The sequence below is a fragment of the Pseudonaja textilis genome, chromosome 3 (genome assembly GCF_049901715.1).
Source record: "Pseudonaja textilis isolate UNSWEBS1 chromosome 3, rPseTex1.2, whole genome shotgun sequence".
In the NCBI taxonomy this organism is placed as follows: domain Eukaryota; kingdom Metazoa; phylum Chordata; class Lepidosauria; order Squamata; family Elapidae; genus Pseudonaja; species Pseudonaja textilis.
Window position 1 is genome coordinate 79,829,985 of NC_141992.1, and position 27,621 is coordinate 79,857,605.

The following is a 27,621-nucleotide window of genomic DNA, read 5'->3' on the forward strand; positions in this document are numbered from 1 at the left end:
GCCTAGAACCTATGTTCTGGAGAATTAAAGTTTAGCTTGTATTCGGTTGCAATTTATTAACATTGTTTGGTGTTTCATGGAGTTTGGACATCGTAATATAAGCCACCCTGTAGAAGAGAAAATAAATAGCTCAGGGTTGATTCAACTGTGGAGTTCTCTAAGCTCAGAGAACAGCAAGGATTCGGTAAACTTTCCCCAAGTAGGTTAAATCTACCAATCCCTTGTCTATATTTCCTGTTGTATTCCTACCTTTGCTTTATAGTTTAGTTTGGTTAGAATACATTTCTATTTTATTTTGGGGTTTCTGAGAACTTTTTTTACATGTAAATATCTAATAATAAAATAGATATTTAAAATTTTAATATAGTTTATTAGTGGTTGTCAGACAACTTGACAGCCTCATTACCAAATTATAAAATAAAATAAAATTTATGTTATTAAAGAGCATTACTACTCCAGAACCATTATCAACTGAAAGACAGCTGATTATCCTCTGAAGGCTGTCCCAGAAAGGTAGGGCTTCAAGATTTCTATTTCTGTCTTTAAAGAGTATAAGTTGATCTCTTTTTTTCCCATTTAGCTTTTTGTCATCCTGAACTTTTCATCCAAGGAGATGAGTATTCAGAAAAGCTTTGACCCTGTCAAAATAATTGCTGGGAGGTTATTTTGTGGACAGGTGGGTGGAAGAGTAGTTAAATATCACCCTGCCAGCTAATTTAGGGAAAGGTTAATGTATATATCTGCGAACTTCCGATTTATATCAGGGCAGGAGGGTTTTTTTTTGATCTTAGATAAAATGACTCATGAATCAATTTTTCGGTATTTTTTTTAATCACACAATTGACACTCTTACACTGGACAGGCCTATAATACATAAAGCTAGGTAAAGGACTGAAGGGATCTCAAGTAAGATGCCCTTCAGGGCTCTTGTTTATTTTTGGGGAATCCCCATCATTCTGAGCTTAATTTCACAAATTATGGCACTGGGGGAAATTTAAAATGGCAATTGATAGCTAATCACAATTGATGTGAAGGCCCTAGCGGAGATCAGAGATCAAGGTACTGATGCCAAGCCAATAACAAAGTATTCTGCTACAAAAAAAAAATCTGCATTAAAGTATACATTAGCATTCCCTAATTGGTTTAATTTATAAAGTACATGTAATGAAAAAAACACACGGAAGAAAATAATTTAATTTAATTTAATATTACTCAAAATTAGCCTACAACCTAGTTATGTCCTAGAATTAGCCAAATATTAATCAAGTCCAAACTACTCAGCCTTCCAAACAAACAAAGCCATCTTCTACCACCTTCAGAAAATATATATGTAATTCATTGTAATCCTTTATGTAAATCAGCAAAAGCTTAAATAAAAACAATTGAATGCAGTTATGTTAATCAAGATTTTATTACAGCATTTTGACAAAATAAAATCTATTTCCAAGATCAGATCCAAGTGCCAAGTGTTTCAGTGCAGTCGTGATTAGCATGCTATCTATTGAACTGTGCCTACTGAATTTTGGCAATTTTCAACAGATCATGGCATTGGAGTTGATCCAAATGTGTTCAGCGTAGTTATTTTAGATTGTAGAAATGGCTACTGGTGAGAACAGATTCTTCCCTCCACATTCTTTATCTCTTTTAGGTGATGTATATTTCATTTCTGCTCCCTTCTTCCTCCCTTCCCCCATGCTTAGAAAATAGGAGAAAGAGAGACTGACATATGATGTATGTATTTGTAAATGGCAATCCATTTCAATTTCAAAGCATACATGGTCAATTGTTCTTCCATTGGGTAGAGGGTGGGATTAGCAATATCTTAAATATCTTTCTCTAAGAAAAGTCAAGTCTTTTACAAAGGCTTTCTTCTGCTGATTCGCATTGTTTTAAAATTCCAAACTGGAGACTGTTTAATTCCACAAACACACACACACATATTTTACAGTTTTATTGTGCTTCACATATCTAATATATACCAGTATAGTTTTTCCCCCCCATACTACTTAAAATGTTGACATAGCTTAAATTAATGAGGCAAAGCAGAGTATTGAAATATAATTACGCATTGAAAACTACAGGAAAGCAGATTGTTGGAAAGTTTTGATCACATTACTTTTAATTATGCACTGTATTGATCTGACCTATTTGAACAGGATCCAGAACTAGTACGCAACATCTGTCGTTGGGTGAGACAAGCTGTTCAGATTCCTTTCTTTGCCAAGCTGACACCAAATGTCACAGACATTGTGAACATTGCGAGGGCTGCCCAAGAAGGTAACAAATTCAGACATATCCGCATTTCACTCTTTCTTAAAATTTGCAACTTGATAGGTTAAAAAAGTAAAATGCTATATTTAGAAGTAGAGGATATAAGTAAATTTACTATTTCTTTTTTTCCCATATTTTTCCCATATTTCCTGAGCATAAAAATTAATTTGGAAAACATGGGTGAAACTACAAACTGAATCATACATTACCTTACTCCTTCATCTACTAATTATGCTTTTTCTTCCTTTCAGTGTTAAAAAGAGTTTGAAGTTTTTGAGTCAGTTCTCCAAAATCCCTCAATGAGCTCAATTTGTGTATAGACCCCGGTGTCTCGATAGGGTCATTTCCTTTATATTTGCCCTGCAGTCAATCGCTATTACTCCTTAGCATAGCAATAGCATTTTAGGTTTATATCCCACCCCTGAGTGCTTTACACTCTCTGGGCAGTTTACAACCTAAACATTATTTGCATATTGCCCCCATCAGTTTTACTGATCTCAGAAGGATGGAAGGAATGAGTCAATCTTGAGCCCCATTGGGATTGAACTCTGGGCTATGGTGGCCTGCAATATTGCATTCTAGCCACTGCACCACCAGAGCTCCTTGTGTACTATTATTTGTCCCAAAGTGTATTTTGGCAAGCAAATAAGTGGTCGGGATAGCTTGGTCTTCCTTGCTCCTTTCAAGCTTGCCATTTTCTCTTTTGGGGCACAGTATGTGGGCAGGTAACCCAAAGAGAGGCAGTGATGATGAGGGGTCATGATAGTGATCTGTAAGGTGAGACATGGGTCTTGGCAAGTATCCAGTTCTTCTAATTTTTAGTACCACTTTCCCTTTTTATCATTGCAGCTGCTGTTATATATAATGCTGGTATTTTACATCAATATGCTTTAATTTAATTCATTAGTTGCTACAGCTGCCTATTTCAGGAGACTCTGAGTGGAGTAGTGCCCTCAAAGCTGTAGAAATTATTTAAACCTTGATAAACTGGCAACTTGATCTAAAACAGTTAGAACAAAAAACCATACAATGGTACAATGGGGCCCCACCTATACATAACAACCACAATTAACCCCAGATCTAGAAAGAGAACTAGGTCTTAAAGGCTTTCCAGGACCCCAGGAGAATCAGTGCCAACCGAAACTTTGGGGAGATACTGTTCTAAAGGACAAGGGGCCATGATAGAGAAGGCACAATTTTCAGTCCCACATGATGGCAACATCGAATTGTTTTTCAAACGGTTCCATGGAATTCTAGGGTTTCATAAGAACTTGATGGAACTAAAGGGTATGTGAGATTAAGATGTATTATGGTTCGTCACACAATCAGCCAGATGTTCAGATTAAATTTGCCATTTTTGTCCACCTATCAAACCCTTCACAAGGACCTAGGATGGGCATATATAGATGTTTAGATGTGTTACAAATATCATTGCAGGATGTAAGATATTCTGAGTAAAGCTGCCTTTTTGGTTATTTTGTCAATGCCGATGGTGTTCAAGTGATGTTCCGGTTGTTTTGGGATTGCATCCAGGGCACCGATTACTATAGGTTCTTTGCTTTGTTTTGCCACAGTTGTTCTAGTTCTGTTTTCAGGTCCGTGTATTGCTTTGTACCTATGTAGACCTAAGTAAAAATTCCCTGTATGAATCACCAACTTAAAAAGCTGTCTAAAAATTGGATAACCTTGACAGTTTCATCCATGTTCACCAATATTTAGTCCAGAAGTGAATCTTATTAAAATTCTCTATTCCATTGGATTATCACAATCAACCTGCTCTGATGATCTCTTTCTGTTTCACTGAATTTTTATCTGTCTCACCCTGACCTTGATTAGAGAGGAAACAACATAAAGGCTTAAGTGGGAGATATTAATACAAAACTGAACATAGGGCATAGCAAAGACACAGTGAGAAGGGGGATGACTTGAAACCGGATGCCATTACATTTAGTTGGGAGGAGGAAAAGTTGACAATGGAGTTGATAAGAAGGAGGAGAAAAGAGGAACAGAAGGAAAACAAAGTAAAGGCTAAAAGATCCAGTTCTCTGTAGACTGACAAGAAAGAAAAATGGGAGCATGAATGAAGCCAGGTTAGTTAGGAGAAATATGGTCTACAACATAAGGGTAGAGTGAATAAGAATAGGACCTCCTCGCACTGTTTGTTGGTTTAATTTATACCATACATTACACCAATACTATTAGACTTAACTGCTTGCAAGGGATTAAAAAATGCTTGGGTTCCAAGAAAACATTGGAGAAAATTTGCCAGCTCTTCACTGTCCCAATTAGGGCCTGGTAATCACACATCTGTAGAGAAGAGAATCTATAGTGAGTTGATTGAAAATAGAGATGACACCTTTAGTGGTTTTAAAAATTAACAACCATTAATATAAATTACTGATCTTAACAGCCAACAATAACATTTTGCCGGTGATCTTTCTTAGAAGCTGGAGATATGTTTATTTGCTTAATCATTAGGGTCATATGTAGGGGGAAAGAAGTGTTGCATCTGTCTGTCTTCACCTTGTCAACTGTAAAAATTCTCCAGGCAGTTTCATTCATTACATATAAGAACATGTGATTATTACCACTTACAGCTAATCCTGGCCCTGTGAAAAATGTACATCAGGATTTACATTGAAGGTTTCAAATTCCCTGTGAATGTTTAAAATCATATTAACATGATGATGATGATGAAGATGATGCTTTTTTTTAATAGCCAGAAAGCTTCATCACCTAATTAGTACAATTTCTGTAACTTGCTGTGTTCACATGCTTGTTAAAACTATCACTAATTTTGTTGTAGGTCATGCAGATGGTGTTACCGCCACCAATACTGTGTCAGGGTTGATGGGACTAAAGGCAAATGGCATGCCTTGGCCTTCTGTAGGACACAGCAAAAAGACCACCTATGGCGGAGTATCAGGTAGGTCTTTCTGATTAAAAGTCCCTTCTTTGAGGCCTGGGAATCTAGCAAGTGATACCGTTAATATGACTGCATTATTGTGCCTGTTGTATTTAGTTTAGTTTTGTTGCTGGTCAGTGTTTGCTAATAATCATGACAGATGGAACAGATTGACTGTGAGCGCTTATGGGCTGCCCTTTCCTGAATGGTGAAACCCTGCAACCCAATTTTACTGATAGGGTCAACCCTGAGTAATAGAGGAAATCGCTTTTTTCTTATGACCCAACCTGCATTTTTCCTGGGATTTTTCATTCTGTTATAGTTGTCAGGGTGCATGTTAGACAGGGGCTTATCAAAGGGCACTGGGAGAATACAAACAAACATTCCCAAATGGGTAGTTTGGTGGGATTTTTAACAGGGTGCAGTCCCTACTGTAATCTGCCTTCTTAACACATTTTCATAAACACATTTCCTTGGCTACATCCCCCAAACTTCACTGATCTGATTTCCCCCCATTTTTCTCCCTTTGTCATACATATACCAAACTGATCCATAGAGTGGATTCCAGCATAGAATGTTATTTTACATCCTCTGGTGGGGCAGGGGGGGTTGGAGTTGGTAGACAATAAACGCAGAGCTTTATTTTCACTGATGGATTAATCTGTTTGACCCCATGGCCTCAGCTGCTGTGACACCATGAACCTGGGCCTGCAGAGACAATGCCCGGAGCTTCTGGACTGTAGTGGTATGGAGATTAGTCTCCTTGGAGATATAAACAGTGGTAAATATTCATAGCATAATGGTATCCTGCTGTTTGAGCAAAATGCAGCTGAATCAGGCCAAATATACATAGTGGAAACCAGACAGACAAAAGAAAACATCCTTCTTTCAAGCAATTCTATTATTCAGATAAACACTTTCCATTTTAAAAGGAGCATTTAAAATAAACACTTAAAGTACATAAAGGCAGACGTTGGGTTACTCAAACCAGTTCCTCTCCCACGCTGTGGGATGTTAGGTATGGTGGGGAGGCTGGCAGAGAAGCAGAAAGACTGACAGGGAAGGCAGAGAGAATGCACTTGCATACTCTGGGGGTTTAAGTACTTCTTGCGTTTTATTATCCCATTTCAATTTTTTTTTTTCCAGGCTGCCATGTTGACAGCAAAAGAATAAAAGAGGTCACCAAGGGTGCTGAGCATTAAAAATTAATAAAAGAACTATTGCAGTAGTATTTTATAGAAGTAACGTGATTTAGTGCTGTGTGGTTCCCCCCACCCCCCCACTTTCATTCATTTCAAGCTGCCATTTCTGAATATTCCTTTATCGCTTGGCCATCCAATAAAACTATAAAATTGCTGTATTATGAAAAGCATGTCCTCTGTGCCACAAATTTAAAGCATGTTTATAGTGCCGATTATAGTGGCACCTGAACCCTTTACCCTTTTCCATGCCTGTCCCTATTTCCATAGTAAAGCTCTATTTTCATGGTTGAAAATTCAATTCATTTACAGTATTTACAGGGGAGATATATACGCTTGCCATTTGAAAAGTCCCAGTCTGTGGGAAGTCAGGGAAATTTCTCCTCCAAAATTCAGAATAATGGCATTTTTGCACTGTAGTTTTAAGATTTTAGCATTCACACTATTAACAAATGATGTGTGGTTGGGAGGATAAAATTAACAAAGCTAGTACTAGCCAAATCACTATAAACTGTTCCGGACTAGCAGGCTCAAAAGCCTGAAACTCTGATTGGCCCGCAAATAGCAGATCGTGATTGGTCACCACAGACTGATCCAATTGGCTAGTAAACGGGCTGCCGCGATTGGCCCAGCCAAGAGCGGCAAACTCAAATCGCCTTCATTGGCTGCCTAGCCGCAGCCAGCCCTATATAAGGGGCTGCTGCGGCTGGGATTCTTCGCTCAGATCTGAAGTCACTAATAAAGAGCTGTTGTTGTTATCTGAGTCTTGCCTCCGTTCTTGAACCATCCTCCCAGATCTAACACTGGCGACAAGGGTGGGATGCGGAGGCAACGAAGTCTACTGAACTCGAGCTAGCTGAAGGAGCACGTGGCTGACAGAGCGCAACAACGGCGACATGGCCAGCAGTGCTATACCACCTGCCCCATTCGATCCAGCTAGCGAGGACTGGGACTCAAATATGGACAAATGTTCCTATAGTCCAACAACCTCAAAGATGCCACGCCCAGCAAGAAATGAGCCGTTTTTCTAATGCATTGTGGACCTGCCGTTTTTAAGATGGCTAAAGCACTAGCGAAACCAGCTGAAGTTAAAACGATGGATTGGGACACCCTTGCTCCCATCCTGCGCAACCACTACGCCCCAGCAGTACCAACTCTCATTCGCAGACATGAGTTCTGTCAGAGGGACCAGCGTGAAGGTGAGAGCGTTGGGGATTTTGTGGCAGACCTGAGGAACCTGGGCGGTTTATGTGGCTTTGCCAATCTCGAAGAAGCCATGAGAGACCGAATCGTCCTTGGCCTTAGAGATCCAACTGTCCAGAGCAAGATCATGGCCAAGGGAGACATCTCACTTGCAGATTCCATAGCAGACGCCACCGCTGCTGAAGCCATTCGTAAATCAGCAGCACGGATGCGCCGAACCAGCAGGACCAACCGCCAACCCATCAACGATGCTGGGAAACCTTCAGACAAGTACACATCGACCACCCATCATGAAGATGTCGAGTCATCCTCAGACAGCGAGGAGGAAGAAGTCCACAGACTCCGGTCAGAACGTGAGCAACGGGACCAGCGGGATCGTAAATCCAACTACCAATGCGCCGGATGCGGTGGAAACCATCCTCAATCTGAATGCAGATTCTTAGACGCCATTTGTTATTTTTGCGAAAAACGAGGGCATATTGCGAAAGTATGCAGAAACAAAAGAAATTCCAGCCCCAGATGGAGAGGGAGCAGCCCGAAAAGGAATGATGGCAACCCCACCACACAGAGGGACTGCCCTAGCAACCAGTGGAACCAGTACAGCAGGCCCCGAAGGTTTAATGGCACACCCAGACGAGAAGAGGCTAATCAAACCATCACCATCGGCCACGCGTCATCGCTAGACGCAAAGAAAATCCGTGTAAAGGTCACCATCTAAAATAAACCTTGCATCATGGAAGTAGACTCTGGGTCTTCACTATCCATGGTATCCTGGAAAAGCCTCAAGCAACTGATTCCCAACATCCGACGCCAAGACCTCAGCAGTCAGAGACTCATACTGAAAGATTATCAAGGCAACCGGATTCCAGTCGCAGGTACGATTTCCAGGTCTCTTTCAAAGGACATAATGCAATTCTACCACTCACCATTGTAGACAGAGACCGAACAAGTCTATTGGGCCTTCAGTGGTTCGCGCCATTGGGAATCGGAATGGCTGACATCCATCATACTGAAGACGATGACTGGGAAGCAGCCCTTGTCCACGATTTCTGAGAAGTTTTTAGCGAAAAGTTAGGCAAGTACAAGGGGTCCCCTATTTCGTTTAATCTTCGCCCTGACATTGCGCCCATTCGCCTAAAGCCGTGCCGAGTTCCCTTTGCTCTCAAACCCAAAATTGATGAGCAACTGGACAAATTAATTGCACAAGGCGTGTTAGAGCCCATTGACCACGCCCGATGGGAGACACCAATTGTCACCCCCATAAAGCCTGATGGGTCCTTGAGAATCTGTGGTGACTACAGGGCCACCCTCAATCACGCACTGCAACAGAGCGCCTATCCGGTACCAGTCGTTCAGCATCTCCTACATTCACTTGGGGGTGGCAGAATATTCGCAAAACTAGATCTGGCCCAAGCGTATCAACAGCTGCCAGTTGATACCGAAACCGCAGAAGCCCAAACTATAGTTACACATCGTGGTGCATTCAAATGTAACAGGCTCCAGTTTGGAGTAAGCATAGCCCCAGGCATTTTTCAAAACCTGATGGAGAGACTATTACAAGGCATAAAAGGGGTCGTGCCCTATTTTGATGACGTACTGATAGCAGCCCCAACAAAAAGTCAATTAGAGAAACGCCTCAAAACAGTCCTACAAAGGTTCAAAGATGCTGGCCTCAAGGTTAAGAAGGAAAAGTGCCAGTTATGCACAGAAAGGGTGGAGTTTCTTGGCTACCTTCTTGACAAACAAGGAATCCACCCTACAGAAAAGAAATTGGCAGCTATCAAAAATGCCCCAAGACCCAAAAACAAAACTGACCTCCAAGCCTTCCTGGGACTCATTAAATTTTATAACATTTTCCTACCCCAGAAGGTGACTGTTGCTGGGCCCCTTCATAGACTACTCGATAAAAGGGCCTCCTGGATTTGGGGACGTCGGGAGGAACATGCCTTCCAGCAAGTAAAGGACCTCCTCACCTCTGATGCAGTGCTAATACAATATAACGAGACACTCCCATTGACTGTTACTTGTGATGCCTCACCGTTTGGGGTGGGGGTCATCCTGAGCCATGTCCTACCAAATGGCTCAGAAGCACCAATTGCATTTTCTTCAAGAACTTTGTCAAAAACAGAAAGAAACTATAGCCACCTAGATAAGGAAGCCCTTGCTATTGTCTCTGCGATTAAAAGGTTTCATGAATATGTATATGGGAGATCATTTTCCATTATCACGGATCATAAGCCATTACTTGGCATTCTGGTGGGCAACAAACCTACCCCACACATTCGTTCCCCCAGAATGACGCGATGGTCAGAATTTCTAGCTGCTTACGACTATCAACTAAGATATCGCCCGGGAAAATCTATTCCTCACGCTGATGCCTTGAGCCGCTCTCCACTACCTGAGCCGCAGGAAGACCCAGCTCCCACGCTCCCAATACTACAAATTGAGACAATTACCTCACCTCCACTAACGGCCCAGGACATCGCCTTCAAAACCAAAAGAGACTCATGTTTGGCACGAGTTCTTGGCTGGGTGGAGAGGGGAGGCCAGAATACGAGCCCAAGGAAACCTTTAAACCATTCAAAAACAGACAGACAGAACTTTTCTCACAAAGAGGGTGTGTTTTATGGGGAGACCGAGTCGTCATACCAACTAAACTTCAAAAAAAAGTCCTTCAAATACTACACGATGGACACCCGGGCATCGTGCGTATGAAAGCGCTGGCAAGAAGCTACGCCTGGTAGCCAGGTATGGACAAACAAATTGAAACCTGGGTCGCCTCCTGTAACAGATGCCAGGAAAACCACTCAGCCCCACCAAAAGCTCCACCAGCAGAATGGGAAACACCCAGAGGTTCCTGGTCGCGCATTCATATTGACTTTGTGGGACCTACTAAAGGACACACTTTCCTAACAACTGTAGATGCGTATTCTAACTGGCTCGAAGTCAATAAAATGAAAACAACCACTACAGAGGCAGTCATCAAGAAATTAAACAGACTTTTTGCCACACACAGCCTACCCGATGTCCTGGTTTCTGACAATGGGCCCCAATTTACTGCCTTAGCTTTTGAACAATACCTAGCTGAACAGGGCATCCGACATGCACTCACATCGCCGGCTCATCCAGTGGCGAATGGTAGGGCTGAACGAATGGTCCAGTTCACAAAGAAAACCCTACAGAAAATGGAACAAGGTAACATCCACGATAAAGTCACTAGAATGCTGCTTCTTCAGCACATCACACCCAACAGCACGACTAACAAGAGCCCAGCTGAACTCCTGATGGCCAGGAAACTCAGATCACCTCTAGACCGCTTGCACCCTGCCTACACCCCGGAAAAGCCCCTGGGTTCCAGCAGCAAGCATCACGCCTTTAAGGTAGGAGACCTTGTATTTGCAAAAAAAATTTCAGGGGATCCCCTCTGGATTCCTGCTCAAATAACTCAAGTCACGGGTCCCTGCTACTACCGTCTACTGACCACTGATGGCAGAGTGTGGAAACGCCATATTGACCAGCTACGCTCCAGACTGACCACAGCTTCCATCCTTGACCCCAGCCTCGACACCGGGGGGGGAGGGGAAGCCGTGAGCCCAGAAATAGAACCAACACCTGTTCCTTCAGAACTAACTCCGAGATCACCACACCATAGCTTGCAATACTCACCAGCTGTAGTTGAACCTGGGCAGACGAACACTTCACCAAGAAGCAGCAGCCAAGCAGGTTCAGCGAGCCCGGGGAGCCATAGCGGTAGCAACGAAGCTGAGGACTCAATGACCCCGAGGACATCAGAGGAGAGTCCCAACCGTGGCACCGGTTCACCGTTCCAGCTAGATCCAGCAAGCAATCCATCTGAACCCGAATTTGTACACGGTCAATTGGAATCACGTAAGTCGGGTAGACAGGTACGAAGACCTGCCTACCTGCGAGACTATATAACTCCACACCTTAAACGGGACCAAGAGGGGAGGGGTGTTCCGGACTAGCAGGCTCAAAAGCCTGCAACTCTGATTGGCCCGCAAATAGCAGATCATGATTGGTCACCGCAGACTGATCCAATTGGCTAGTAAACGGGCTGCCGCGATTGGCCCAGCCAAGAGCGGCAAACTCAAATCACCTTCATTGGCTGCCTAGCCGCAGCCAGCCCTATATAAGGGGCTGCTGCGGCTGGGATTCTTCGCTCAGATCTGAAGTCACTAATAAAGAGCTGTTGTTGTTATCTGAGTCTTGCCTCCGTTCTTGAACCATCCTCCCAGATCTAACATAAACCATCAATTATTTAAGTGAGAGATAGCTCACCTAATAAATAAGTCTCAATCCCACTCCAAAAATTGGTGGATTTAGGAAACTAAATGAATGAATATCTATGGAGATTCTCCGTCATCTGGGTCATGGTTGTCCCAAAGGCGCTTTTTCAAGAGGCAACTGGCCTTTCTGGTTTTTCTTTGAAGACATTTTGCTTCTCATCCAAGAAGCTTCTTCAGCTCTGACTGGATTTAAATCCTTCCATTCCCCACCATCCAGTCAAAGCTGAAGAAGCTTCTTAGATGAGAAACGAAACGTCTTCAAAGAAAAGCCAGAAAAGCCAGTTGCCTCTTGAAAAAGCACCTTTGGGATAAATGAATGAATAAAATTCCTAATATTTCAAAAGCATGCACAGTTAGTATAGCAATAAAACAATTTCAATAAGAAAAGCATATGTTGCTGCTCTATTCACTTTGTAAAAAGTGTGCTAGGATGTCAGGGATGTGAAAGTCCCCAGGGTTTCCAAAGGTACTGTCAACCTCCTGGCTGTTTGGGATAAACCTGTCACTCATGTTACATAAATATAATTGAGTGGTTTAAGGGAACTTCAGTCCTTTCTCTCTGCTTCCACATAGAGACCCACACCTAGAAGGTTAAAAAGAAAAAGGTGTAAAGGAGTTTTATTACACAATTGGGGACAACGCTCATCTCCGTTTTAAGGCCACTGAGCTAGCACTGTCCAAACGCATTTTCGTGATCATGTGGCAAGCATAATGTCACAGAGTGCTGTTACCTTCCCACCATAGTGGTACCTATTTATCTACTTGCATTTGCATGCTTTTGAACTTTTAGGTTGGCAGGAGCTGAGGCAAGGTCAGGAGCTCACCCCATCACTGACCCTCGGCTCTCAAACCTGGGCTGCCAGCTTTCCAGCCACCCACTTAGAAGGGCCACCCAAAAAAAATTGAACTTCTTTGGGAATTTTCATTTTTCCTGCAGGGACTGGCAATACTACTAACATGATCTCTCCAAGATTTGAATGGGCCATCCACAATTCTGCCAACTTCTAAATTAAAAGAAAAAAGAAAAAGAAAAGAAACACCAGGAAAGCTGAAACTCAAATTGAGCAGAGATTGGTTAAGGATGTTAAAAACACATGCTGAGGGTCTGGCCCAGGCCTGTCAAACTGGTGGCCCATGGGCCGGATACATCACGTGCAGTCCATGCCCATCCTGGCTCCACAAAAGCAAAAAACATGGCAATACATCACAATCTGAGTTTGTCACCCGTAGTCTGGCCTATTGTTCAAACATTATAATGCAAAATTCTGGACAATGGGTGAACTATAGAAATACAGTTTCTAAATCATGTTAACTGTTTCACTTTACTCTATAATGGCTAGACCCACACATAAATAGTGTGGCAGAATTTTGGCCTGTTCAATGTCTCCCGCTGACCCTGTTTACTTAGGCAATCATTTATTCGCAGTCCTATTTTCTTTTCTATTGTAAAGTACAGATGAGATCACCTGTATCCCCAAGATCCTGAACTTTTCTTCCTTAATCTTTAGAACATGTAGTGGTGTTCTTAGTTGTTCTTTGCAATAGAGTTTCTTCTCATGAAGTGATCATGGTCAGTAAATGCAGATGTTATTCAGCCACATCTTCCCTCCTTTCAAAAGACATATAATTCATGAGCCAGATCAGTTCTATCAGATTGTTGGGGCACTGTCTCATGATAAAAGGATTTTTCTCGTAGTCTTCTTGCAGAGCACAATCAACCTATCTCTTCAAAACCTGTTTCTTTTGAAGAAGTTTGGGATTTGAATTTTATTTCCAAAGATACAGATTATATTTCAGAACTCTTTCATCTGGTTATTTCCTTTGCCCAGTGGACTTACTCCTTTGTTTTATTGTACTATGTTCATATATAGATTTTTTTTTTTTTTGCCTCTTTCAATTCCTGTCCTTCATTTGATTTTGGGTAGGTATATTCATTCAGCTGCAATATGGCTACTTCCTACTTCTGTGTTTTGACTTTTTTTTGTTAAGGACTACTACAAGCTTGAACTTGCTTCAGATGCATGGCAGGAACCCAAATATATCACAAGCAGTAAAATCCATTTTTACAAATCCTGTCTATTCATTTTCACCATCTCTTTCTTAAGCTATTACCAACAGAAATAATCCATTTTTCAGGCTCTCAGGTTACCTGAATTCCTATTGTTCACATTCATAGGAAAAAAAAAATGTTAAGGATTTCTCCCTGAACAATTCTACCTATTTTTATTAGTTCACCCACTTTGCTAATTTTGTAAAAACTGCTGCTTTATATTCCCCATACAATCTATTCAATAGTCACTGCTTCTTCAATAGATTGCAGTATCCAAACCCCGCACAATGGGAACTGGGAGCTCTTAAAACAGACAATTGAAATCAGCAGCTATTCAGAATATGGCCTACTCACCACCACATAGCTATAAAGCATACAACACTCTTTGTTGCCTTCAAGGCATTGCCTGGACTAGTCCCAGCAATTCTCTTGGCAAGATTCCAGAAGTGTTTTGCCAATTCCTGCTTCCCAGGGCTGAGAGAGATTGACTGGCCCAAGGTGCCCCAGCTGGCTTTTTTTTCCTAAGGCAGGAGTAGAACTCAGTCTCCTGACTTCTAGCCTGAAGCCTTAACGATTACACCAAACTGGTTCTTAGTGTTTCTAATGACTCCTCAGTGTCAATGTTGCAGGATCGATAGATCAGTTTTCTGAAAAAGCTGGCATAAGTTTCCTGTCCAGTTATTTCTGATTAATAGAGTACTAAAGTATTGCTATATGACTTTCAAAACATGGCAAAAGCTCATGAGTTCAGAATAAATACTTTAACAGGGCAGATTTGCCATGTACACATGTGCCCTTCCTTCAATATTATTCCGCCACCAAAAACATTTCAGAACTGCACATATTTCATCATATTTGGTTGTATATGTGAATGGATTTTAAAATAAGCAGCAATTAATTTTGCCTCCTGTGTTTTTCTGAAGAATACCAAAGATAACCACGTTTTTTTTAAGATTTCCGTTTAGAAGGATTTATAGCTCAAACTGTCTCACTGCATTTCTTTCTATGTTATGCAATTGTAACTACAAATTGTTCTATAGCTGGAGAGCCTGCTGTTTGCATTCTGCTATGCTATTTTTTGTATTACTGAAATAAATTATTCTAATAGGATTAGTTCTAAATTATAGATTTGTAAAAGTAATATAGTGTGCATTACAGGGGAGGGGGTTAATAGAAAAACCTGTATTCCAGAATCAAATGACAGTTAAGTAATATCATTAAATAATTAAAATATTATTCTGGTTTATTCATCCTATATTATGATTTAAAGTCATATTTTATAATAGGATCGTAGATCTCATTCCTCAGAGCATACATGATAAGATTATTATTTTATTTCTTTTTGGTAGAAATCAGAGCTTTATTCATATTATTTAACATAAAGTTTATTTTTAATTCATTATATGAAACACAGACAATATGAATTCTCCATGTTGGTACCGTATATTGAGAGCAAGATCTATCAAACAGCAAAGGATATATGTTTCAGTATGTTGGATAACACTCATTCTGGAAAATGCAATCCATCTAGAGTTCCCTCATTGATTTAGCACTTTCAACTCTGTAAAAATGCATCTCCTCTGCCACAGTTTTAATTGATAATTAATGCTTAGCATGGGCTCTATTGTAAATATTGCCTCTTTTGGGTTTTTTTTTCTTTTCCAATTTGTTTACCTCTTTAAATATTTGCCTGAGTAAGAATATAGAACAAATAAATAAACTGATCTGTAGGAACCCCATTCTAGCAACTTTATTCTTCCATTTCAGGTGATACAGAAAATTTGCATAACAATATGTAAACCATGGATCAGTACCAGCTAAATCCTTGTTCCTGAGAACTTTCTTCCTTTTGGAAGCATAGATAGGGTAGCTTACATTGTTTATCTAAATGATTTATATTTCAAGCTCTGTCAGAGCTAAGAGCTATTTAGTCTGGGCAAGTTGTCCATGATGTTTAAACATTGTCCAAACTAAACAGAACTTCATTTTAATTTTGCATCAGCAACTTGTACGTCACTTATTCTGTGATGTCACTTTGTTTGCTGTTCTATCAAGTATGAACAGGATGCCTCCCTCATGTAATATTCATGAGCAAAACTGAAAAAAGTTGTCTGAATACTTCCATTCACATGCATGAGTGCCCACATATAGAGACTGTATTGTCTATTTGGAAAATAATTAATGAAAGATTATTTTAAAAGTCCATTGATCCAGAGTGATATTTTGAATTTTGACATCTAAGTTGCTAATGTAAGACCTCGAGATTTGAAATTTCTTTTTTCCACTTCTTTCAAATTGATAATAAATTCTGGAAAGGTATTTTTGTTTGTTTGGTTGGTTGGTTAAACTCTTCTGTAGTTAAAATTAACAGTCATTTTTAATTCATTTGGGTTTTTAGTTATTAAAATGGTTTATGTACCACCTCTTCCGAAGAGACTGGGTGGTTTACATCCATAAAAACACAATGAAAAAAACCCAATAATCAATAAAATTAATATAAGATATTAAAATCACATTGTCTGCTTACTGGGGATGGGGGTGGCTGGCTTTGGGTGGGGGGAGGAAGACCAATCCTTTTACCTTGGGAAAAATCAGTCACAGAGTTTGGAGACTATATTACTGCTACATAATAAAAATAAAAGGCAGTTGTCTTTAGTTGAGAAGATGTGTAAAACTAATATAGAAATCATACTTTAAATCAACTTTTCCAAAGACCCATTAATGTCAGAAAGTGTGACACATGACATGAAACATGAAAATTATGTTCGAAACCTTCCATGGCATCTATACCCTCTTCTATAAGAACACTGAAAAAACATAAATCATTAAGTAAGAACTCATCTCACCTTAGCAAAGCTTTACTAGCTAGTGTGTCAGGATTCATTAATCTCTAGCCACTCTTTCCACAACTAGTGGGCCTGTTTTTCAACTATTTTGGTTGCCTGATATCTTAAAAGCATGTCTTGAATTAATATCTGCTTTGGTTTTTAATAGCCTATTAATCAAGGATTTATATTTTTCACTCTTTGGGGAAATTTATGATACAGTTAACTAAGGAACAGTCATATTTTAAAGGTTAATCATACTCCTTACTTGCATCACTTAATTTCAGAGGAACTGCTTTGTTCTCATGAGTAGTCATAAAAATATTTAAGCATTTGTGTAATGTTTTCCAGAGGAGTTGTACAAAATGTTCCAGTCTTGAAACAAAACACCCAGTCTTGAAACAAAACACTCATTTTTATTCCGAACTTGAGACAAAACACACAAGTTTTTTCCTATTTCTCAGAAGCATTATTTTAAACATTCCAGCTGTTCTGGCTACTGCAATTGATGCATTGCTTTGAAACCTGTGATTTAGTTATTTATCTATTATTTTTTTAAAAAAAAAAAAAACCAAAGTGTGAAACCTCACTATTACAGTTAGAGCAGCTAGTTCTATCTCTTTTCCTACTGGGTATGGTGTGACTAAATAATCTATTACAGAGGAAAGCTTCATAGAAAGCGACCACTATCTACATGTATAGAATAAATGTTGTTGATGATAGACACTATTCCTAGCTCACCAGGTTAGAGAAGATGCTGCTACATCTTCATCCAGAAAAGATTCAGTGTGGTTTGTTGAAAAGATGACCACTGGGTTGTTGTTGTTTTTTAAAGTTGTCTATCTGCTGTTCTGTTGCCTGCCCTCTACCAAATGAAAAGGTATGCATTTATAAACACACTGTGTGCTTTCTGCAGGTGTTGGTAATGTTGTCGAAGTTACCAGGGTTGTAAAATATAAATGGAAAAGCTGTGTTTGTGGAAATTGAGTGTGTGGGCAGTATGCACCGTGGGTATGAACCTGTGTTTTGTGAGGCTGAGCTTCTAGGGTGTATGCTAAAGTGATGATGTTTTTTGTTGATTTGTTGAACACTGCTGCCTAGCAAATGCAGTAGTGTTAATATAGAACATTGTTTTTACTGTTGTTAGTGCTGTTATTCATGCACTAGCTTAAGGACATTTTTTTTTCAGCTGCTCCTAGTAGAAATAATCACATCAATCCAGCAAATATGTTGTTCTTTCCTGCAGAAAACTGTGCCTGTTAAACAGGCTACAAAAAAAGGCTTGCTCTGGCTAAAGCTTTGCATCCATTGCATATTAATCTTTTCAGCTGTTTCTAAGAAATTCTACACAGGCCAGAGAGAAAAATAAGCAAGCAAAGTATTTGTACTACTTGAACTATTTACAATTTCATTCTGTAAAAACTATAGAAAATATTTTGAGTTTTGTCTTGGTAGGAAATAGCCAACTCGGAATATTCTGGTGGAACATTTTACTGTTTCGTCTTATCTAGTTCAAAATATAATATATTTCCCCAGTTTTCCAGCCTTTGCTATCTGTACACATTTTGTCTATAATCCCTTCAGTGGCACTGCAGCAGAAGTGGTATTCAGCAGGTTCTGACCAGTTCTGGAGAACCGGTAGCGGAAATTTTGAGTAGTCCGGAGAACCAGCAAATTCCACCTCTGACTGGCCCCACCCCCATCTATTCTCTGCCTCCCAAGTCGCAGCTGATCGGCTAGGTCTTCTTTTGTTGCCTTCCACAGGAAAACAGAGCTGGAAAGTAGGTTAGTGGAGTGGGGAGGGAATGGGGATTTTACAGTATCCTTCCCCTGCCACGCCCACCAAGCCACACCACACCCACCAAGCCACGCCCACAGAACCGGTAGTAAAAAAATTTGAATCCCACCACTGCACTCCAGCTTAAGTCAGCATAACACTGTAAGGCATTACTACCGACTGAAAACTTAGCAACCAAATCTTGCCACTGTTGCTGAGTGGCTTTATAGCTGAAACACATTCACACCGTTGGAACTTTAGCCAAGAACTTCCTGACTCCTAGTTCAAAGAAGCCTTTTCATAATCCAACTTCTATTACATATTTGCCATTCCTTCCAAATAACAATAGAACGTGGGCCTTTTTCAATGGAGATGAAAATGGATCACATTAAATCATTAATTTGTACATAAGTTATTTCCTCTACAGTTATTACAGGTCTGATGTGGAACACATATTTTAGGGAAGAAAAAGTTAGCAGTGCTTCTTGGTGGTCTTCTGACTGTTTTGTGACCAACCAGATCAGAAACCACACATTTTAACAGCTTTATTTATTGGAGCCTAGCCCTCATCTTCAGTAGCACTTTTTAAAATGTCAAAAGGCACTTTTAACCTCAGAGTTTAAAAATAATCAAACACTCAAAGTAGATTCCCTTGATGCCACAAGTGTTAGTTTCTGACAGGAAAAAAAGGTTAAAGTTGAATGTTTGCATACACAAACAAATACATAAAATTTCTTTTCTGGAAAGAAATTAATTCCATATATATCTTGCATATTTTATTAATCCACCTCAATTTTGTCTTTACACAAACTTTATCAATAAGATTGGGTAAAAGAAGTGACTAAACTTAATGGACTTAATGATTGAATGGAGATTTCAATCAACTCTCCTTTCCCAAGTGGAAAAATCATAAGTTACTGTATGATATATTAGGTCTCTTAATTCAGATTGTATATTAAAAATTGGCTAATATTGTGACTTGACAAACTCATCTGATTAACACTATAATCTTGTAAAATTGGTTTATTGGATTAAATAAGGTTTATTCCCAGATAAACATGAATTGGAATATAGTCTAAATGTCCTTATTTGGGGATAATATTGGTTAAGTTAATGGGGAAAAGAAGACTGTAATTTCCATACTTAATATTTGGACTATTGTGTGCATGGATCAGAGAATTAAGTTCATAAGATCAACCTGGAGCTTCTGAAATGCTCTAAACAAAGTCTAATTTAATTTATTTAAAACAGATGTTCCACAAATAGTATGATTTGATGTTAAATAGATGTTTGTGGATCCTATTTCTGGGTCCTGCTTTCTAGCATTGGAGAAAACATATTAGCTAAAAGATTTTGTTTTAAGCTCTGTGCAATACATTTTTTAACCATACTAGATGTTTTTCATGAATTAGGTTTCTTAAAAATCCATAGAAACTTCAGTCCTTTGTTGTGTTTCTACCCTTTCTAAAGATTTGGAGGAAAAGTTGATGAAATTTCTAGCAAGCAGTATGATACTCCTTCTTGTGAGTGGGAAACTAATTATTGGAACAATTCTAACCTTTTAGGACAAGTGGCAAAGCTCATAAGCCAAAAAAAATAAATAAAATCAAAATGTTCCAATTATTACTTTGGGGCAACTGAAATATGTCATATACCAGATGGCAACAGGCAAATAAAATTGTAGAGGGAAATAGCATTCATTATATTCAATAAGAAATTATATCCTTTAAATATGAATAGAGAATAAAGAATAGAGAATCTGCAGAAATCGTTCAGGAACTTAGTGATTATATACTAAGCAAAAAAACAAATAAAAAAACAAATAAGTTTTATAGAAAAAGACAAAGAACAAAACTGCATAGTCATATGGAACAAATAACAAAAAGGATGTCATATTATCCAGGAGATCCTGTCACTGCCTTAACCTACTTATTCAATCCCCCAGTATATTCAGAATAACACCAAAGGACACTAGCGAATATTCTTGCCTTTGCTTCCATGTTTTCCCTCAACCAGTTCTCCTATTCTTTGCTTTAAGAATACTAGTATCACGGTATCTTGGAGCTTTAGATATATAGAGGGCCCCGTGGATGTGCAGATTAAGACTGAAACTGAATAGGATTAGCCACACTTTTCCAAATGCGTCTAGTTCCAATACATTTCCCTTTGTATCTGTGAAAAGAGATATAATTCAGTCCAAGTTAAATAAGTTTAAGTATCACTAATTTCAATTAATTTCCTTACATTAGATTCAGTAGAATTTAAAAAATACTTAATTCTGTCCAATTTGTAGTCTTGTTTTAGAAGCAATTATTTATAATAAAGTAAATACATAAATAAAAGTAAATAAATAAAGTAAATAAAGTAAAGCTGAAAGGAAAAGAAATTAAGTGTCTAATTCAGTAACAATTTCCCTGTTTAAATGGTGTGACAGAAGATATATAAAACACAATTGTTTTTTCCATCATCTCAAATAAAATATTGCAGCTGAAATATCCCTGTTATGGTTTTCATATGGAAAATTAATCATTTAAAAACACACACTATATTTTGCTTTAATTCTTTTACAAATCATATATTTAAACTTCCAGGAAAATCTTGATAAATCTACCATAAAAGTGATTTACTATACACACACACACACACACACACACACAAACACCCTATAGATACTGTATACCTAAACAGAGCCCCCCCACACACACACACACACATTCACAGTGTTTTTATTTAATAGATAACATACATGTCAACTTCCCAGAAATTGATTGAATGGATTTGATAAGGCATATCTGTTCTGATCCTCTGATACATCACTTGGTGAGGACTTCATGGGGTGCAGTGAAAGGAGGAGGAGGAGGAGGAGGAGGAGAATGAGCTTACATTTTCCAACTCACAAGTTGTTTATTGATTATGTGATGTCAGCTGTAGTCATTAGACATGAATCGAAATTTAGCTATTGTGAGACAGGAAATGTATGTGATATGCATGCATGTAAGAGCAGAGGGTACAATTCAGCTCTGTTAAAATCAATGGGGCTCATACAATTTATTTTAGTGGGAGGTAAATTGCACCTGGAGAGAAAATCAGAGAGAATAGAAGAGACCACACGAAAAGCCTATTTTACAGAGCAAGGCCACAAAAAGCCTACTCAGAGAGCAAGGCTGCAACACAAATCTGATATGATTTTAATTTGGGGCTATTATTTCTCTTAAGTGGAGCTCACTCATTAGAGTGGCTCATTTACATGCATTATGTACACAGACTTACAAAGAATTTGCTTTATTCTCTCATGGTAGTCCTGCCTGCTGGCTCATTTTTCTCATTCCACCCCCGCCCATCTCAGCACTGGTCTGAGCAGAAAGAGACCAGAGCCTTAATAATAGATTTTTGACAGTGAGCTTGCCTGTTACCTGCCCTACACTAATCCTCACTGTTCATGTTTGCTTCATGGCAACAAAGCAGACAGAAGGAAAATGCCAAGTGGTGGAGTTTGAGGTACAGCCCTGCCGTAGCTTGACATTTCAGCAGAATAGCAGTTTATGAGATGCATAATTTTTCATCGGGGACTGAGCTGCTATTTTCATAGAAGCTTGCAGCTCATCGACTGAATGAGAACTAGGGCAAAGGTTTGCAGATCCAATCCTTCCATTCTTGGTTTTTTTAAAAATAAAATAAGTCCTTAAATATTTTTTTTACAACGTGTGTAGGGCTAAATATTGTAATCACGCCACGGAAAGAAAGACATTTCTTTCTTTCCTGTGATTTAGACAGACTTTGACGACATACAGGCATCTGCATTAACAGTCATTTGATTATTTATTTTCTTTGCTATCATTGTTCAGGAAGCCTTTTCTGTAGGGGTATCCCCCCCAAATCAAGGTTTCATTTTAATAATGAAGAGCATTGAAAGGTGATTTGAGACATTTCAAAAAAGTGTTACTAAGATTTACTCATTGGTGCAGTTCTGATGTTCATACATAGCAGAAGTAATTGCAGGGTTTGTCTTTGTTTTTTTTTTTACAATATTCTTGTAAGGTATGCTGATAGTCTTAACTACCATTTTGCAGCAGAAGAGCTGAGGTTAATAGCACCAGTAAATTCCTTGCTGAAGCTTGAGTTGAGAAGATATTCTGCCTCATGTTCACTGCAATATATTAGCTTCATCATAAGAACAACTAGCTTCTTTCTGAAGCTTTTGTATGTCTATCAATATTTTATTTTATTTTTAAAAAATATATGCTGCATACTCCCATTCCTGGCAACTCACATTTATATGCAATAATAATAATTATTATTATTAAAACTCAGCCAAAATGATTTTTTAAAAACCCTTAAATGACCTGAATAACAAGAAATATTTTAATCCTACCTTCAAACTGGATCAAGGAGAGAGCCAGCCTTATTTCCATAATTTAGGTCCACCAGAAAAAAAGCAGAATTAGAAGCTGAAATTAAACCTATCCCTGCAATACTTACCAAAAAAGACACTATTGAAAAACCAAGAGAGCAAGACAGACACTGGAAGAATACAATCCCGCAAGTAATATGGGCTAAAACCATGTTTTCTAAACCATAATAAATACACTGAATTGAGTTTCGAATGCAGGTCTAGTGCAGCTATTTCCATAAGAAGTATTTGGCAACTGCTGAAAGATTTGCTACCTTTTCTGCCAAATCTTGACTCATTTGCAGTTTTGAAGCTGTTCTCAAAGGCTGTTCTATGGAATAAACCAACATTAAGTGTATAAGAGTAGGTACTAATTCCAGAGTCTGAATTTCAGAGTTTGGGAATGGAGTTTCATTTTACATCAGGAACAAGCATGCAGCTTGGAAGTTGTTCTTGTTCTGACCAGGCTTACTGAGACCGTAATTAAGCACACGCTTGAGTCCAAACAACTCTCTTTATATTTCAACGCTGGGAATTATGTTCATTCCCAGCCCATAATGTTCATACGCTATTGATATCGTGTGTCTATCCAGTACCAATACTGCTGCGTCCAGAACTGTTGTGGTCCGCCGGCAGCCTGCAGACGGCAGCAGAATCAGACAGTGGGGAAGAACATGGGCCAGTCCGGGAGTCTGGGGAGGACTCGGACGATGGTCCTGTATCTGATACAGAGATGGGGCCAGGGCCATCTGGGAGTTAGGTGCTCCTCCAGAATCTCACAGCAAGAGGGCAGAGGAACGTGGGGACCTTGTTCCCAGTGCATGTGTGCACAGAGCTTCCAGAAAGCAAGAGCAGTTAAGACAAAAGGGACGGCTCGGGAGTAAGGCTTGGAGGTGATTGTGCCTCCCATATGATATAAAGGAAGTTCAAAGAGACAAGAACCTTTGCAGGAAGCAATGTTGTTTGCTCTGTTCCGATTAAACCTTGAAACTCTGTGTGTACTTCATTTGGCTTTTTACAGTTAATCGACACTTTAGTTGTTGGCAGCAATTCAAAGGAGATAAAGGTGGGTGCTTATTGAGAGACTGTTTGGAGCTCATTATGGGCTGGGAATGAACATAATTCCCAGCATTGAAATAAAAAGAGAGTTGTTTGGACTCAAGCATGTGCTTAATTACGGTCTCAGTAAGCCTGGTCAGAAAAAGAACAACTTCTAAGCTGCATGCTTGTTCCTGATGTATACGGCTTCAGAGTGATTCCCTCATCTGATCCTTTACCACTTAGAGAAGTGTAAAAGTCTCTTGAGATACCCAATCCTGAGCATGTAGCAAAACAGAAGAACTACTGCTTGCCAGTAGCAGCCTAGCCACAGCAAAATCCAAAACTATAAATTACCTTTTCCACTACTAATATAAGGTCGATATATGATCTTTCCCCAATAATATTTAGATAGATATTTAATATAGTGGGAAATTAAGTGGTACTGTGTGGGACTATCTTCCCCAGATAATTCTTAAAAGGGTTAAGCTAAGTTTGTTTTTAGTGCTATATGCTGATCACATTCAGAAAAATAAAGAGTGAAACCATCATAAGTGGTCCCATCATAAAACTACCATATCAAGCATCTGGAAAACTTTGTTATCCCACATCGCTATTTAGGTCTTTGGTAGGATATCTGGCCAGGCTTAAGAAAATATTCCATAGAGCTGCCTGGAATTCAGCTAGGTTCAGCAGGAGCAGAATCATACCTTCTAAACTAGAAAGTATGGTGCTCCTCCTTAACTCCATAACTCTTCTAAAGTAGAGTTAGTTATGTTTACTCAACCTTCACCAAGAGGGATTCTAGCCATGAGAAGAGTGCTACTTCTCAAATTACCTTAAGAGTCCCACCACTGCCCATCCCTACATGATAAAATGAATGGAAGATATGATCTCCTTCATGTTCCTTTTTTAAACGGCCTGGGTGAAACTTGCAGAGGTCATGAAATCCTGAGCTTCTCCTTTCAAGGCAGTTGCAACAAGAATATTAAAGTATTTCAAGACCAAAAATGCCTTGACATTTTCAAAATAGTCTTAAGTCAGGGATTCCACTAAGAAACAGTGTGAGAAATACACTACCAAAAACACTACAATTATGTGTCCATGGAGTTTTTAGGAGTTGATCCCAACCTAGGAAAATGTTGGTTTTACTTGTCCAGCTAGTAGGTGTGCACCCTCACCTGCACCAAATTCCCAGCTGGCAGCAGATGAGCCCATATAATGCTGTCATTTATCTGGCAAGTTTCTGCCATACACACCAGGTTAATCCTTGATCTGTTATATGACCCAAGACACTGTTATTTGTGTGAAGATGATTTGCGAAAAGAGCTTCAAAGCTTGTGAGAACACAGCACTTCTTTGCCATTCAGTAAAGCAGCCTCTGTTTTTTTTCAGGCTGCCAGGCCAGCCTAGAGAGGAGGAGAAAAAGTTCCAGATGCTTTAAGAGGCACATTAAACTTTAACAAGTTGACTTTGCTGCATCTTTTGAACAGCTGCATCTTTTTTCCAATCTTATATAAAAGCCTGGAAAAGGTGGTGGGGGGGCAGAAATGCTTCTTTTAATGAATAGCAGTGAAACACTATGCTTACCTATCTTCCAAAGGAGTTCTTCCACATCATACACTGCTCAAAAAAATAAAGGGAACACTTAAACAACACAATGTAACTCCAAGTCAATCACACTTCTGTGAAATCAAACTGTCCACTTAGGTAGCAACACTGATTGACAATCCATTTCACATGCTGTTGTGCAAATGGAATAGACAACAGGTGGAAAGCATAGGCAGTTAGCAAGACATCCCCAATAAAGGAGTGGTTCTGCAGGTGGTGACCACAGACCACTTCTCAGTTCCTATGCTTTCTGGCTGATGGTTTGGTCACTTTTGAATGCTGGCAGTGCTTTCACTCTAGTGGTAGCATGAGACAGAGTCTACAATCCACACAAGTGGCTCAGGTAGTGCAGCTCATCTAGGATGGCACATCAATGCGAGCTGTGGCAAGAAGGTTTGCTGTGTCTGTCAGCGTAGTGTCCAGAGCATGGAGGCACTACCAGGAGATAGGCCAGTACATCAGAAGACATGGAGGAGGCCGTAGGAGGGCAACAACCCAGCATCAGGACCACTACCTCTGCCTTTGTGCAAGGAGGGACAGAAGGAGCACTGCCAGAGCCCTGCAAAATGACCTCCAGCGGGCCACAAATGTGCATGTGGCTGCTCAAACAGTCAGAAACAGACTCCATGAGGGTGGTATGAGGGCCTGACATCCACAGGTGGGGGTTGTGCTTACAGCCCAACACCATGCAGGACGTTTGGCATTTGCCAGAGAACACCAAGATTGGCAAATTTGCCACTGGTGCCCTGTACTCTTCACAGATGAAAGCAGGTTCACACTGAGCATATGTGACAGAGGTGACAGGGTCTGGAGACACTGTGGAGGATGTTCTGCTACCTGCAACATCCTCCAGCATGACCGGTTTGGCAGTGGGTCAGTGTGGGGTGGCATTTCTTTAGGGGGCCGCACAGCCCTCCATGTGCTTGCCAGAGGTAGCTTGACTGCCATTAGGTACCTAGATGAGATCCTCAGACCCCTTGTGAGACCATATGCTGGTGCGGTTGGCCCTGGGTTCCTCCTAATGCAAGACAATGCTAGACCTCATGTGGCTGGAGTGTGTCAGCAGTTCCTGCAAGATGAAGGCATTGATGCTATGGACTGGCCTGCCCGTTCCCCAGACCTGAATCCAATTGAGCACATCTGGGACATCCTGTCTCGCTCCATCCACCAATGCCAAATTGCACCACAGACTGTCCAGGAGTTGGGGGATGCTTTAGTCCAGGTGTGAGATCCCTCAAGAGACCATCCGCCACCTCATCAGGAGCATGCCCAGGCATTGTAGGGAGGTCATACAGGCACGTGGAGGCCACACACACTACTGAGCCTCATTTTGACTTGTTTTAAGGACATTACATCAAAGTTGGATCAGCCTGTAGTGTTTTTTTCCACTTTAATTTTGAGTGTAACTCCAAATTCAGACCCCCTAAATTTGATCTCCATTGATAATTTTTGTGTGATTTTGTTGTCAGCACATTCAACCATGTAATGAACAAAGTATTTAATAAGAATATTTCATTCATTTTTGTGTTCCCTTTATTTTTTTGAGCAGTGTATTTTAAAGCATGCAGGGTTCAAATTAATTGTGTGTTTGCTTATTATGGGCTTAGTCTTCAATTGCCTTCACAAATGCCTTTATTTCCAAAAGAGTACAACTCTATTATTTTCATTAGAATATTTTTTTTCTCTCCTGCACATTTCTTATAAATTAATTTAAATATTTAAATTCATCTATTGCTTGGAGAAAAACAGACCTTTAGATGTAGATGTTGCCAGGCTATGTCTTAGTGACAGCACTTCTTTTTGAGTCTTTGGATGTAGCTCACTGTTGTATGGTATTATATGTAACCGTACATTGGATTAATTAAAGAATTCTTACAGAGAATTGAGTTCTGAGTATGTCAAGATTTCAATTTTATGTTAAATATTTTCTAAAAGGCCAGAACCTTAAATCTCAAGGGTTGTACCAAGCAGTGTGCTGTGAATTTAACCATAGGCTAACTGCTAATGATAAAGAAAAGAATCCAACTTGAGGCAGCTGTAATACA

The 27,621-nt window shown here is 39.8% G+C and overlaps 1 protein-coding gene across 4 annotated transcripts in view; it reads left to right on the forward strand.

The window, feature by feature from the left end:
* Positions 1-27,621, forward strand: part of DPYD (dihydropyrimidine dehydrogenase) — a 641,531-nt gene that overhangs the window by 469,122 nt on the left and 144,788 nt on the right. For 2 of the 4 annotated variants that reach the window (XM_087930179.1, XM_087930177.1), the window contains 3 exons: positions 581-676; positions 2,157-2,277; positions 5,078-5,197. In XM_087930179.1, coding sequence (XP_087786305.1) covers positions 581-676; positions 2,157-2,277; positions 5,078-5,197 — 337 coding nt within the window. The remainder of the gene's footprint in view (positions 1-580; positions 677-2,156; positions 2,278-5,077; positions 5,198-27,621) is intronic. The other 2 variants (XM_087930180.1, XM_087930178.1) reach the window with 1 other exon arrangement.